Source organism: Amphibalanus amphitrite, unplaced genomic scaffold, assembly GCF_019059575.1.
Source record: "Amphibalanus amphitrite isolate SeventyFive unplaced genomic scaffold, NRLGWU_Aamphi_draft 000011F_arrow, whole genome shotgun sequence".
Lineage (NCBI taxonomy): Eukaryota > Metazoa > Arthropoda > Thecostraca > Balanomorpha > Balanidae > Amphibalanus > Amphibalanus amphitrite.
Genome location: NW_024881507.1, coordinates 1,923,011 through 1,936,461, shown reverse-complemented (window position 1 = coordinate 1,936,461; position 13,451 = coordinate 1,923,011). Strand labels below are relative to the sequence as shown.

General features: G+C 51.6%; 2 protein-coding genes across 2 annotated transcripts; both read left to right on the top strand.

Moving 5' to 3' along the window:
- Positions 1 to 9,359: 9,359 nt before the first annotated feature.
- Positions 9,360 to 10,962, top strand: LOC122382447. The gene is made up of 2 exons (XM_043367763.1): positions 9,360 to 10,224; positions 10,332 to 10,962. The coding sequence occupies exons 1-2, from the start codon at positions 9,653 to 9,655 to the stop codon at positions 10,345 to 10,347; spliced, it is 588 nt and encodes a 195-aa protein (XP_043223698.1). The 5' UTR covers positions 9,360 to 9,652; the 3' UTR covers positions 10,348 to 10,962.
- Positions 10,963 to 11,069: 107 nt separating this feature from the next.
- Positions 11,070 to 13,075, top strand: LOC122382433 (organic cation transporter protein-like). Its single transcript, XM_043367737.1, has one exon. It carries the CDS (start codon positions 11,268 to 11,270, stop codon positions 12,945 to 12,947), a length of 1,680 nt encoding a protein of 559 aa, XP_043223672.1. The 5' UTR covers positions 11,070 to 11,267; the 3' UTR covers positions 12,948 to 13,075.
- The last annotated feature ends 376 nt before the right edge of the window (positions 13,076 to 13,451 follow it).

The window sequence follows — 13,451 nt, the reverse complement described above, 5'->3', positions numbered from 1 at the left end:
TCGATGTTGTGAGTGCCGAAACCGGTAATTGTGAGCCAGGGACCCCATTTTGGCTATCTCAACTCAAATCTAATGTTAAGGTGGGAGGGAAGGACTTGATTTGGAGTAATAACCCTCGCCGGCCGAGGGGGGGGGGGCGGGTGCCGCCCCCCCCCCATAGGGTTTTTTCGCGATAGCTCCGAACACGCTGGCGATAGAGAGCTGAAACTTGGCATACCTGACCTTTGATCCAAGCCGGATCTTTTGACACCAACCGCATTTTTGGGTCAGGTCAGGTCACTGACCTATGACGTCATAAGTGAACCTCTGCACGGTCTTCAGATGTCGCAACTTCCCAACGCCCTCACTGCCAGAGGAGATGTCACAGGGAAATGAAACTTGCAGGATCTAGTATCCATTATGAGTCCCACAACTTGTATATCTCGGATTTTTCCTAAAGGTCATATGAGGTCAGGTCATTTTCGTGACCTCACCATTATAAGTCAATGGGGAAAAATTCAAACTGCTATTCTGGCACCGGGAACGATCTCCAACTATCTCAAGCACACAGAATCGTGATTTGATGCACTCCTTGCAAGGTTAGATGCGTCACTTTTGCAATGTTGACCTTGCGTGACGTCATTTATGACGTCATCAAGGTCAAATTAGTTTTTCGTCAATAACTCTTGATCAAATTGAGCTAGCGAGTCGGGAAAGGCACCAATGGACTCAGGAAGGCCTGCCGAATCGAATGATATGCGACATGACCTCTTTCGACCAACTTCGTGACCTGGGGGTGCTGACCTGACCTTGACCTGAGGTCAACACCCCAAGTTGACCTGACCCGGACAAAAAGTATATCATTCGACGCGCCTGAGCGAGGCGAACACGATGCTGCCAAAATCGGCGCTCTGCGGCCGTTTTTTGCGAAGTTATTCACCAAAAACTGAACCGTACCCTGAGGCACTTGACCTGACCTCAGAGGTCACCGGATGACCTAGGACCTTAAAATCGGGTACCAATCTCTGCGTCTCGTAACGGCGCACACGCTCGTTTTTTCCGCGACGCGCTAGCTCCACCAGGGGCGAAACGGCGAGGGGGGGGGTCGTACCCGCCCCCCCCCCCCTCGGCCGGCGCGTATGTAGAAAACCAATAGGTCCGGCGAGGGATAAATAAGATAGGGAGAACATCCACGTCCACATGAAAAGTTTTTTGAAACGTAAATTGGCGTAATATTTCCGGAGTGTCATTTTAAAACCTTGGCAGAAACTATTTTTCCGGCCTATTTCCTTTTGAGTGTCAAGGCCGTATATTAGGTTGAGTGTTTTCCGTGGCGGCGATGGCCAGTGGGGATCGCCATTGGCCATCTAAAAGCCATTGGCCTTTTTAGACACTCCCTTTTATTATTTATGCCTTTTATAGCCTTGGCCGATGCGTTTGCAGTAATGTTGCGGGCGTTGCGGGTTGCGGACTGCGGTGTTGCGGTGCAGTGATCTTTAACGGTCATGGTGCTGTTGAATTTACAGGTAAGCGGCTCAATGTGTTATTTTTTATGTAGGTAAGTTAAGTACCTAAATACCTATCGATAAAGTTTGATTGTTTCGCTGAAACGCCGCTGCCAACAATGAGATTCGACAATAATGATGGAGACCGACGCCTCAAGTGTCCGGCATCGTGCATGCCGGCACAGTGTCAGAATTTCGCATTTTGTGTCTTTACATGTCTCACCGCTATTCCGAGTGGAAATGCGTGCATGCTACAGCCATTTTCTGTAGTTTTCCAGACACGGCACCTGGCGTCATTCGTCGCCCCTGCCCGCTTGGATCAGCGCGAAGATTTCGGTTAGCACTTGTTCTCCTGTACTCGTATGACACTTTGACTTCATCCAAAGTGCTTTTTACTTACCAACCTGTCTTTCAATTTCCGTTTGTTTTCAGGTCGGCGCTGGGCCTGTCGCTCCTTGGATAACCGTGGGATAACCAACCGGCCACAACCGGCACGCCGCGGAGACGAGCCCAGACGAGCCCTGGACCGCGCTGGCGGCGGGGTCGGATCGGATGACTGGTGTCGGGTGGCAGCGCCGCGGCCGGAGCAGGAGCGGTCGGAGCGGCCTCCCGGCGATCGCCAGGGTTCAGCAGGGGTCAGGGGCCTTGGGGTCAGTGTGTAGCTGCAGCCAGCGGTGATCAGTGTGAACTGAGGTGAGCGCAGTGCTTTACCCTGGACATTGGACGTTCAGAGGAATCATATGAAGATGCGTGTAATCGGCAGTGAGAGACGTGACCTTATGAGACTGACCACCGAGGGTGCAAACTGCAAGTTGATTCAAACGCCAATCACCGGAGGTTATTTGCAGCCTGCATTGTGATTGGAGATCGTGTCCGCTCGTTCTGCATTAGCCGGAGGTGACTCGTGATGAAAACTCACCCTCAGCGAGAGAAACTTCATATGCGGACAGCCTCAACCGTCTGAACGAGGTAAGTCCCGAATGTTACGCCATTTCGGGTGATTCTGTTGTTCTTCTTAGTCTTGCTCGTTATGCCACTTGTCGTTTAGTTGTTTATGCCTTGTGTTTTTAGATTAGTGGTGGCAGTCCGAGTGCATGACACTGCATGATTCTCGAATAGAGATGCACCAAATTTGCAATTTCATTACCCGCCCCGCCCCGCCGCTACCCCTTGCCCAACCACAACTACCCGCAAGCTGATTTTGGCTGAGCCGAACCCGCAAAAAACCCGCAATTTTAAAAACCTGCCTTTGCATGGAAAAAATACAGCTGGGTCAATGCTAGAGCTATATAAACCTTACTTGCTTCATTGTTGTGCAGAAAAAGACAGCCAAACAAATAGTAAGGACTTGAAATTGCTATGCTAAGTCCTCAGGAAGTGCACACTGGATAATGGAAAACGAATAATGCATCAATACATTTGAAATTCCTTTCTGAAAAGAATTCAGTAAAATCTTTCTCTCACCTTACCCTTCAGCATTGGCTGACCGCTGAGGATCAAAATTTCACTCTGGTTCCTCTCAATGTTAGGCTTCTGGAATGATACTGTTATCAAAATGAATGTTGATATAAAAAGATATGCGATTTCCAGTTAAAAATAAATCAGTCCCACGCACAAGGGGGAAAAGCTCAAATTATTGAGCGCTCAAAATATTGAGCGTGTGACGTCAGAGGCTTCCATAGGCGTAATGCTGAGGGCTCAAAAAATTGAGCCGTTTCAGGAACACGTTTTGCAAAAGCAACTCGCAACACCTAGGGAGAAATGGCAACACCCTAGGAGAATCACTAATGGTGCAAAACAGATTAGGCTTTCATATTTTTCACTGCTCAAGCTTCAATGATTGGGGGAACACCACTTTATAGGTCGAAATCTTACGGCATACCAGGATGACTTAAAAACAGGCCAATATTTATGTCGAAATAAAAGTTATTTTTTGTCCATTCACGTTTTTTACTAGGGTTCTGTTGGAAAGAGCATTTTTCATACTACCCAAAATGATTGCGATTCAATTTCACATTACCCATATCGGAGAATATTTTTCATTTGGCGGCGCCGTTTGTTTATTTCGTCGCGACGTCTCCGGTCGCGTGGTTGTCGTCGTCCTTGTGTTGAAGGTAAGTTTTTATCGTTTTAGTTGTACTTAGATGTTAAAAGGTACACTGAAAAGTTTGAATATGCTGTAATTTTAAATTTGGAAACACGTAAACGTCAATCAAATCACGTTTTCCTCGATTTGCGTGCAGATAAGTAACTGTCGACGAAAGTGGCGCCATCCGATATGATGTTTTGAAGGAAGGAGACACAACATATTTACGTGAAAATTTTTGTTTTTTAGTGGTCTAAGTGCTTCAAAGAGGCTGTGAATGTTTTCTTCACACAATTTTTCATTAGTTATGACGAGGTAAAAGGTAGTTTCAGTCTTAACTTTCATATAATTGACATTAAAACATATGATAGTCCACTGCCATCAGTGATTGAGTACCTTGATATTTGGCATTTCTTATTAATTTGAATGTATTCTCTATCCATATGTCCTGATAGTAAGTGACAATACTCTGCCAATATGTTTCCATAGTTTTCACATTCATTTTCCAGTCCTTTACATAACATCACAATTTATAATCAACAAAACTCAACTCCTTCATTACTTCACAACACTGACAGCATGACAGACTGACAGTCAACTATTGTGTGGGTGAATGCTGAAACAGGATAGCCACTTTGCTAACTGGCTCGCTCATATGATCCTTTATATCATTTCCATCTGAAGGATCGGAGTCAACGGAAAAGGAAGGCCACTTTCAAGCCTCAAGGTCTAGGCCGCCAGACGCCAGTCGGCAGTCACCACCAAATTTATAATAGATTAATTCATTATTATACTTTGAGACCCTTAGGTCACTGCATCAGCATCACATTTTCAGTTTCAATATAGTAAAGGTTTTTATTTGTATGATGTGAAATATTTTCCTGAATCAGAATTTAATTATCCCTAGGTACCTGGTAGAGGTTTTGGATTTAATGCTCATTGTTGGTGTGCAGTCAGGATTTTTTGACAGGTCCAGATAGGGAATCCTGAGCAATTTTATAGTAAAGTGGTCTCCTTATAATCACCACACATTTTATCAAAAGCATTTGCAGAATTCATTCAATGAAGAATTTTATCAATGTTCACCCATTTCTTAGACGACCTAGGCTGCATCTTTTTTTAGTTCCTGTTGTATGACATAGTTTCCGTTTTGTTCCACTGCATAAAGAAAAAAATCGTTTGAGATCACCAAACAGCTTTTCTTTTTCTGGCAGGTCTGCACAACCAAGCGGTCGCTGGCGAGGACGTCGGCCGTCCCTGTGGGTAAGGTCATCTGCTCAGCCTTTGTGGAGATCAGCAAGACGTCACCAAGATGAAGACTTCGCTGGAGCAGAAGCCACTGACCCGTGTCCGATCGGGCAGGTCATGCTCGACGGCACGAGCCACAACTCGAACGACTCGGTGACATCAACAACATGGTGGAGCAGGTGAATGAGTTTGGCGACGTGTTGTGCGACTGCAAGAAGGGTTGTCTGCGTGTTCTGGCCGGCGGAGCGGCGACGCTGCGCAGTCTGTGCTGGCGGTGAGCAGCTGGCCGTGGTGACCGCGCGCGCCCACATGCGCCGACAACCTGTGCGGCTTCGACGGCCCGGGACAGCCCGATGCCGCCCACTATGCGACGCCGACCGCGCACTGTCTGCACGGCCACATGGAGGTGTGCCCGCGCCTTTTGCCCGCACGCCGCTACCTCGCAGCTGGTCTGCAACCACGCCGTCGCCGCCTGTAGCCCGATAACAAAACGGCTGTCTGATAATGCCGCTTGTTCTTTGTGATGTTGCTACTGTGATCGTTGCTACTGCTGGTCTGAGACTCGATGTTTCCATTCGTCCTTTACATGTTAAGGATTTGATAATGATAAGCTTAGTCCGAGCTTAGGTTGTTTATATCATTTGTTATATGGCATATTTTGGATCAAAGCAGTACGACACTGCCTCCTGCTTTTGTGATGTATGCTGGCAAGACGCAGGTTCCGGTCGCAGGTCACCCGGACCCGGTTCCAATGTGGTTGGGCTGGCATGCGATAATGTGATGTTGTTTTGCTCGTCTCTGTGTTCCACACTTGATGTTTGTGAATCTAACCCACATTGTATACTGTATAGTATTTTTGTTTGTTTGCGGCCGATGGCCTTGTAAGTTGTAACCGTGGCAATACAGTTTTTCCTGCTATAATTCTCCAATATTCAAGCGTGGGTGGATATCTTTCTGTATTCACGTATTCCCTTCTCCCAGTACAGTCAGAGAATATCAATTACAGTATTCATACGGATTATTCAAGCCTTGTATAATTATTTGAGGTGTGCCGAATCCGAAAGACCGATAAAACTACTAGCGGAAATGTGACATGATGCCATGGGTTTGTGAAAAGTTTAGGTACCACGTAGCATTCAACTTCCTGCATTTCTGTTTCAACTCAGTTTAACGTATTTCAACGAACATAACATCAAAAATGGCAGCCAGTACCGGCTTCACCTGTCACGGAGAACGCTCAAAAAATTGAGTGTAGATGCTGGCCGGCACTCAATTTTTTGAGCGCCAGCTGACTGCCGTCTGTCGTGGCGCTCAATTTATTGAGTATCGCGGTCCCGAACGACAAGTGGCGCTCAAAAAGTTGAGCGTCTTTAGGGCATTTTCTTTCCAAAAACACCGATATAAATTATCACGGCGAGTGTTCGAGAAGAAACCTTGTTGCTCTCTCTTGCCATTGATACCTTATTTGGATACGATATTTGCCGTAGTGTGACGCTAAAGGCATTGTAAAATACCATCGTTTCGCCTATTCCTTCATAATGGGGCCCGCTCAATTTTTTGAGCGCTCAATTTTTTGAGCTTTTCCCCCTTGTGCGTGGGACTGAAATAGTGACACGGTGAATAATGCGTATCCAGTCGATCTACACATAAAACAAATCATGCAAAAGCCCAGCAAAAACCAACTAACCAATGAACCACGCATTTTTGGAAACATGCGTCAGAAGCGTCACCAACAGCTGATTGCAAGGAATGTTACAGCGACTAAATTATTGCAGCCGTAGTTAGTGCGAACTTGTTGCGAAAACGCCGTTGTATAATGCATATTAATGTGCCATTCTGATAATATTATTTTACACAACAGCTAAAGTTTTACAATTCAGAGGTTATTCACCGGTTAGGAAATAAAGAGACAGTAAATACTAAATAAAATGTAATAATTTTATAGTTGGTCTTGGTAATGCTCTCCGGCTGGTCTTCTCTCGGCAATCGGCATACAAATGATAAGGACGTAAAAAGACAAAAGAAATAAATGCGACCAGCTACGTGGTTTTGTAACATGTATAACTGCTATTTTGAGGCATTCAAAAACCAAGACAGAAAAATTGATTGTAAAATTATTATTGCGTCATCAATGACAGCTTTCCTTCGCCTCAGAGACCAAAATTGACGCAGTCAAATGCCAATCCTTGTCAGAATGTCGAAAGTGCGCCAGTATTGTATTGCGTTATGTTTGGGCTGCATGCCAGTCAATATTTTGATTTTTTGTAAGGGTAATTGCAGGTAATTGGTGTGTTATTTTCGTAATATAGGGTGGGACAGAACATAGAGTAGGATAGGTAATCAATGAATTTGCATCAACTTTTGTTTAGCTCTTTTTTATGCCGACCAGACGCAAATAAAGTAACATGTGGCATTTGCTCTGATTTTCAACATCAACATCTCATTTTAATCTGGGTTCTTCCATAATGTATATCTAGTGCACACTGCACATAGACTTCAGTTCAGCTTCCTATAAGTTTGCTTTCAGGTTCTTTTATGTTTTATGGAATGCTTTCATCAGCATTTATTTATGCTTTGTAGTTTGTTGTTTGCACCCTGGTTTGGTCATTGCTAGACTGTGGATGCTATTGCTGGTTGTTTTCAGTTTTGCATTTGAAATGTGCTTCCTTGATATATTTTTTATATTTGGTTCTGTTTTAAAAGTTGTTTTGATGAATATTGTATTGTTAACCTGAGCAAATGCACTTGGCATTGTGTTTTGCATCTAAAAAAAAATAATTTATAGGTTCTAAAGTCTGACCGCCAAATACCCGCCACACGACAAGTTTTGCTTCTCGAACCCGCCAAAAACCCTGCGGGTTTTGAAAACCCGCAGAAAGCGGGTTTGCGGGTTCAAAAAGGGCATCTCTATTCTCGAAGATTGCCGAGAGATGCGGTGTCATTATTCGTGCTCATTGCCTCTCGTAGCATCCTTCGACACGAAAAACACAAAGAACTGATGCCCATTGCCCATTATGCCGTGTATCCAGCCCGCCTCGCTCGCGTGTACGTACCTACTGGTTGTGCGGCGTGCCCAACTGCCCACCTGCCAGCCACCAGCCACCGTCAGCACTCCGTTTAGGGATGCCCGATCAGACCGGGATGTCGGAGCTCGGTTTGACCTGCCAAACGGAGTCGGCCCGCGGAATGGCTGGCGTGCTCCGTGACGGTCTGATCTCCCGGAACGGAGACCCTTCAGGACTATCCACGAGACAGTCCAGCGCCTCAGTCAGGCCATGGACTGTTCGCGCGGCGGTGTTGCGTCACAGGTCGGGACACTCCGGGACTGTCGGGGGCGCGTGCCGCTCCTCTGCGCTCCCCGGGCTCCATTGCTGTGTCCGTCACTGTCCGCTGCGCTGACGGACAGATTGACGGTCAGTGCAGTGACGGACCGGGGGGCGGCACGGACCCACAGACGGCGGGGGTGACACGCAGCCCGGTAAACGGAGCCCCGCTGACCCGTGCGCGACCCGCCCCGCACTGTGGGAGGGAGGCAGCAGACAATACAGACGAGGGAGCGGCCGCGGCGGAAGACATTCGTTAATGACTGAGGCATTGAGGCAGGTTCGACCTGCCGTCCTAGGTCACAGGGCACAACAGAATCGGCAACTCGGTGCACATCTGACGTAGCGGCTCTGGCGATGTGTTTCGAAAGGGGTCTCGGCCTAAATACTTTATTTCTATGATAAATATTCGGTGAAATATTTTGGACCATATGTTCAATTTTTATTTTTCGGTGAGCTAGCCGACACCGAAAGAGCTCTCGGTCCCTGCACAAGTCTGGCTTAAAAGTACGGCGCGCAAAGTAACGGTGGATCCATCAAACCTGACCGAGGAAGGGCCTGCTATAATTTGAAAGTCACCGAACCAATTGACCTGGGGAATGGATGAGGATGTCCATCGCTTCGGTGACTCAAATTTGAGCAGTCCTTCCTCGGGCAGGCTTGATGGATCCACCCATCCACCCTTACTTTGTGCGGTACTTAGGTAGGTACCTACTTTTTTAAGACAGACTGAACACTGTTAAGTCAGTCTTGAAAGTAGGTACCGCGCATTTGTGCGGTGGATCCATCCACCCCGAGCGAGGAAGGACTTCCAAATTTGAGGCTAACTGAATCAATTGACATCTTCATCTATCCCCAGGTCAATGAGTTCAGTGAATCTCAAATTTAGCAGCCCCTCTTCAGTCAGCCTTGATGGATCCACCGCACCGATGCTCGGTACTTTGAAGTTTGAAGACTGACTGTGCCTATAATGCCTAACACATAGACATGTATAAGTACCTTACTACAGCGTGTGCTTCGTCGCTGGGTTTTCCAGGTCATCAGTCATCATAAATGAACTTGACTGACCCAGGGTTTGTGTTTATTTGAATTTGAAGTGCTGCCAGCGCTGATGCATTAGCGGGTTAAACAAGGCGTGTTTATGACAAAACACTCAAAGGTCATTAATCAATAACGGGTCGTAGTGGAAATACCACTTGCTTGGGACATGGGTCAACAATCAATGAGACGGTGAATAAAATGAGCACTGCTCTCCGCTCTCGCCCAGTTGTGGGAGAGCTGCTGCTGCCTGCCGCCTGCAACATCTTTCGTCGGCATCCCTATATTTTGGCGGCAGCGATATCCAGCTGCACAGCTAGCGGCGACCAGCCGGCGACCGTGTCAGAAACAACAGCATCGGTCAGCAGCATCTGTTAGCCACCATCAGCAGAACGTCAGCCAGCAGCAGCAAGTCACCGCCAACCGCCGCCAGCAGCAGTAAGTCACCGCCAGCCGCCGCCAGCGGTCCCGACATGTCGCCGTGGCCGGCCGCCGCGCTGCTCTGGCTGCTGGTGCAGCGGGCAGCTGCCGTGCCGACCCAGCCGCCGTCGGCAGCCGACCAGCTGTCGCAGCTGCTCGGTCCGGTGGTGGAGTCGGCCGTGGCTCGGGCGCTGTCCGACTGGCGGCCGGCGGTGCTGACCGACCTCGGTCGGCTGCAGGCGCGTCTGGAGACCCTGGAGAGCCGGCTGGAGAGGGACGGTGAGAGCCCGCCGCCGGGCTGCGGCGCCTGCCGGCCGCTGACGCTGGCCGCCCTCTGTCAGCCGGCCGGAGCAGGCTCGGAGACCGCGGACACCGAGAGCGAGCCGGTGACCGGCGCCAGGTCCCTGCCGGACACCCCGGCCCCGCCGGAGCCGGTCTGTGACCCAGCTCCGACACCCGCGCCGCCGGACGCCGCGCCTCACCAGGAGCCGGCCGTGCGCGCCTGCGCCCGCTCCTGTCTGCAGCTGCGGGACCAGGGCGGTGACCCTCAGGACGGCGTCTACTGGTTCACCGGGATGCCGGTGCCGGTGCTGTGCGACTTCAGCCACGACGGCGGCGGCTGGACGCTGCTGCTGACGGCTACCACCAGGGACGGCTGGGATGTGCTCAGCGTGCTGGGCCGCGCAGAACGCTCACCCTCGCTGGCCCACAACTACGCCATCCTGCGGCACGCCAACGCCGTCCGTGACCTGGGCAACGGCACCCGGTTCGCCTACCGGATCGAGGCGCAGGCGCAGACCGGTCGCCGGCGCTGGGGAGGGGTCTGGTTCGCCCCGAGAAGCTACAGCTTCGTTCACGAGACTTCGAGCCAGACGGACGTCAGTATCGTGAGAATGTTCAACAACTGGGCCTACAAGAACAAGGGCATCGAGAAGAGGATGCCGTGGCTGAACACGGGAGGGATCCAACCTGCCGTTCTGACCACGTCTGTGAGCCCGAATTCTTACTGGTGGGGCACCCTTGTGACCTATGAAACCACGACGTCTTACCAGCACAGTCCTTGGATTCACCCGGAGGCACCGCAGTCCGGCACCATCCTCTACTGGGTTCGAGAAGAGGCCTTCTAACTTATCAAATAATGAGCTGCTATTTCTTTATCGCTTATTGACAGGAATAAATTTATAGGAATCAATCTACATGAATGAAAGATTAATTACGAAATGGTTAAATATATACGTCTTTCCTTCATTTCCATATTGCTTATCGAGACCCAACATGCACATATGTATGTGGATATGATCATTGATGTGGACTTACTGTGCATGTCCGGTCACACAATACACACGCGCAGTCTAACGAACAACCTCGTATAGCGTTTGCGCTCCGTCACGGTTACTCGGTTCAGGGCGGATGCAGTTGTTTCAATCAGTGATGAGGTCGTCCGGTGCGGCCCGGGGCCGGTGGCATCAGTAGACGTTCACTCCTCTAAGGGTCAGGTCAGAGAAGCGCGCCCCCTCTATCGCGCGCAGTGCCGCTGTTTTATAGAGCATCTTGGAGAATCGACTGTGTCTTTTCGCCCAGAGGTAAATTACTTCTCATTGAGACGAGATAAGAATTATCGACTTTGTAATCACATAGCCGTGGGTGTTGAACACTGATCAGCCAGCGATGGCCGATGCAGCGAAGAAGAGTGTGGTGGCGGAGCGGACGTTCGCCCCGGTGGACGACGAGGATGACTCAGAGAAGGACGTCTTCTTCGACGACGTGATGGAGTGGTGCTGCGGCTCGGGCCGCTGGCAGGTGCTGCTCGTCTCCTACATGTCCATGATCTGGCTCATCCTGCCGGCCATCAGCATGGCGATGATGTTTGTCGGCGCGTCTCCCGACTTCAGATGTGCCGACGGGTTCGACGCCAACGTCACGTTCTCTGCGCTGCCGGCCGACACGCCCCGGTGTCACCCCGTGGGTGACGCCGGCGCCTCCTGCTCGCGCTGGGTGTTCGACACGTCCATGTACGAGTCGACCGTGGTGACCGAATGGAACCTGGTGTGCGGCCGCAAGCCGCTGCTGTCCATGCTGCAGTCGTGGGTGATGCTCGGCGGGATCGTGGGCTCGGCCATCAGCGGCCAGCTGTCCGACCGGTTCGGCAGGAAACCCGTCTTCCTCTCCACGGCCGTCACCATCCTCGCCTGCGCGTTCGCGTCGGCGCTGGTGACCGATTACGCCAGTTTCGCGGCGGTGCGGTTCGTGACCGGCGTGGCGATGGCCACTCTGGTGGGCTGCCACACGGTGATGACCATGGAGATGGCCGGCCGGCGCACCCGCGCCGCCTTCGGCACCCTCTCCGGCCTGCCGTTCCCCTTCGGCATCATGCTGGTGGCGGCCGGCTCGTACGCGCTCCGCTCGCATCGGCAGCTCCAGCTGGCCTACGCGGTTCCCTTCGTTTTCCTGCTGTCCAACTTCTGGCTTCGTCCCGAGTCGCCGCACTGGCTGGTCGTGCAGGGCAGGTTCGCAGAGGCGTACACTATCCTGGAGCGCGGCGCACGCTGCAACCGTCACCCGATGCCGCCCAAGGAGGAGGTACTGGCCAAGATGCGCCGCGTCCGAGACAGCCTGCTGGCGCGCGAGGCGGCGGCGCACCGGGCCACCGGCAGAGGCCGCCAGGGCTGGCGGCAGCTGGTCGGCTCTCCGATCCTCGTCCGCTACTCCGCGGTCGCTTTCTTCATCAGCTTCGTCATCTGCGGCGCCTACTTCGGCGTGACGTTCGACATGACTCAGCTGAGCGCCAGCCCGCACCTGGCGGCCGTGCTGTCGGCGCTGGTGGAGCTGCCCTCCTACTGCGTGTTCCCGCTGCTGGACCGGCTGGGCCGGCGCGGCTCGCTGGTGGCCTTCCTGCTGACCGGCGCCGGCGCCATGCTGCTGGTGCTGGCAGACCGGCGGCCCGCCGTCTGGATGGCGCTCGGACTGGTGGCCAAGTTCGGCGTGAGCGCTGCCTTCGTCGGCGTCTGGGTGCTGATCGGCGAGTGCATGCCGACCACGGTGCGCGGCCTGGCGTTCGGCGTTTGCCAGACGGGCGTGCGGCTGGGCGGCGCCGCGGCGCCGTTCGTGGTCGACCTGGTGAGCGACCTGCACCCGGCGGCGCCGTCGGCCGTGTTCGGCGCTGCCATGCTGGCCGCCGGGCTGGCCACCCTGCTGCTGCCGGAGACCAACAACCAGCCGCTGCCGGAGACGGCCGTCGACATAGAGAACAGAACCAGCAGGAAGAAGGCCGCCGGTGACCTGCAGGGCGTCAGCGGCAACGGCACGGCACTGGATCTGGAGAAGGTCGAACTGTCGGACAGCTTCTAATAGAGATTTTATAGGTACATAACTTGTGATTTATTAGCTGGCTGGTTATCAATATGTAATTGAAATACAACGTCGCGGTGAATGGTCAGAAATTGAGCTTCATATTCACGCATATTATCTGGAAACTTAATTTTAGAACTTTTGCTGCTAGATCCACCAGTTCATAAATCCCACACATATTTTCCTTGTGGGATCCAATGCCTAATTTGGATTCTAATCTCCCTTTTGTTGAGATCCACTGAGTTCTCGTAGAGCTCGGACCCATGCCCATTTCAGTGCTCATGCCTGAATAGCACCTCCGATCGCCTCACGCACAGCTCGTTCGCTCTCCTCCCGCTGATGTCCTTCACCTTGGTCTGACGCCACCGCAGCCAGTTAGCTGCCGCGATCCGGGACCAGGATGTAGGTACACGGACAGCCACACGGCCTTGGTTATCGGTACAACTGCCTGCGTCCGGTGCCTGAGGTCCCGCACCCGCGGGGGGGCACCGCCCAAAGGTTAGA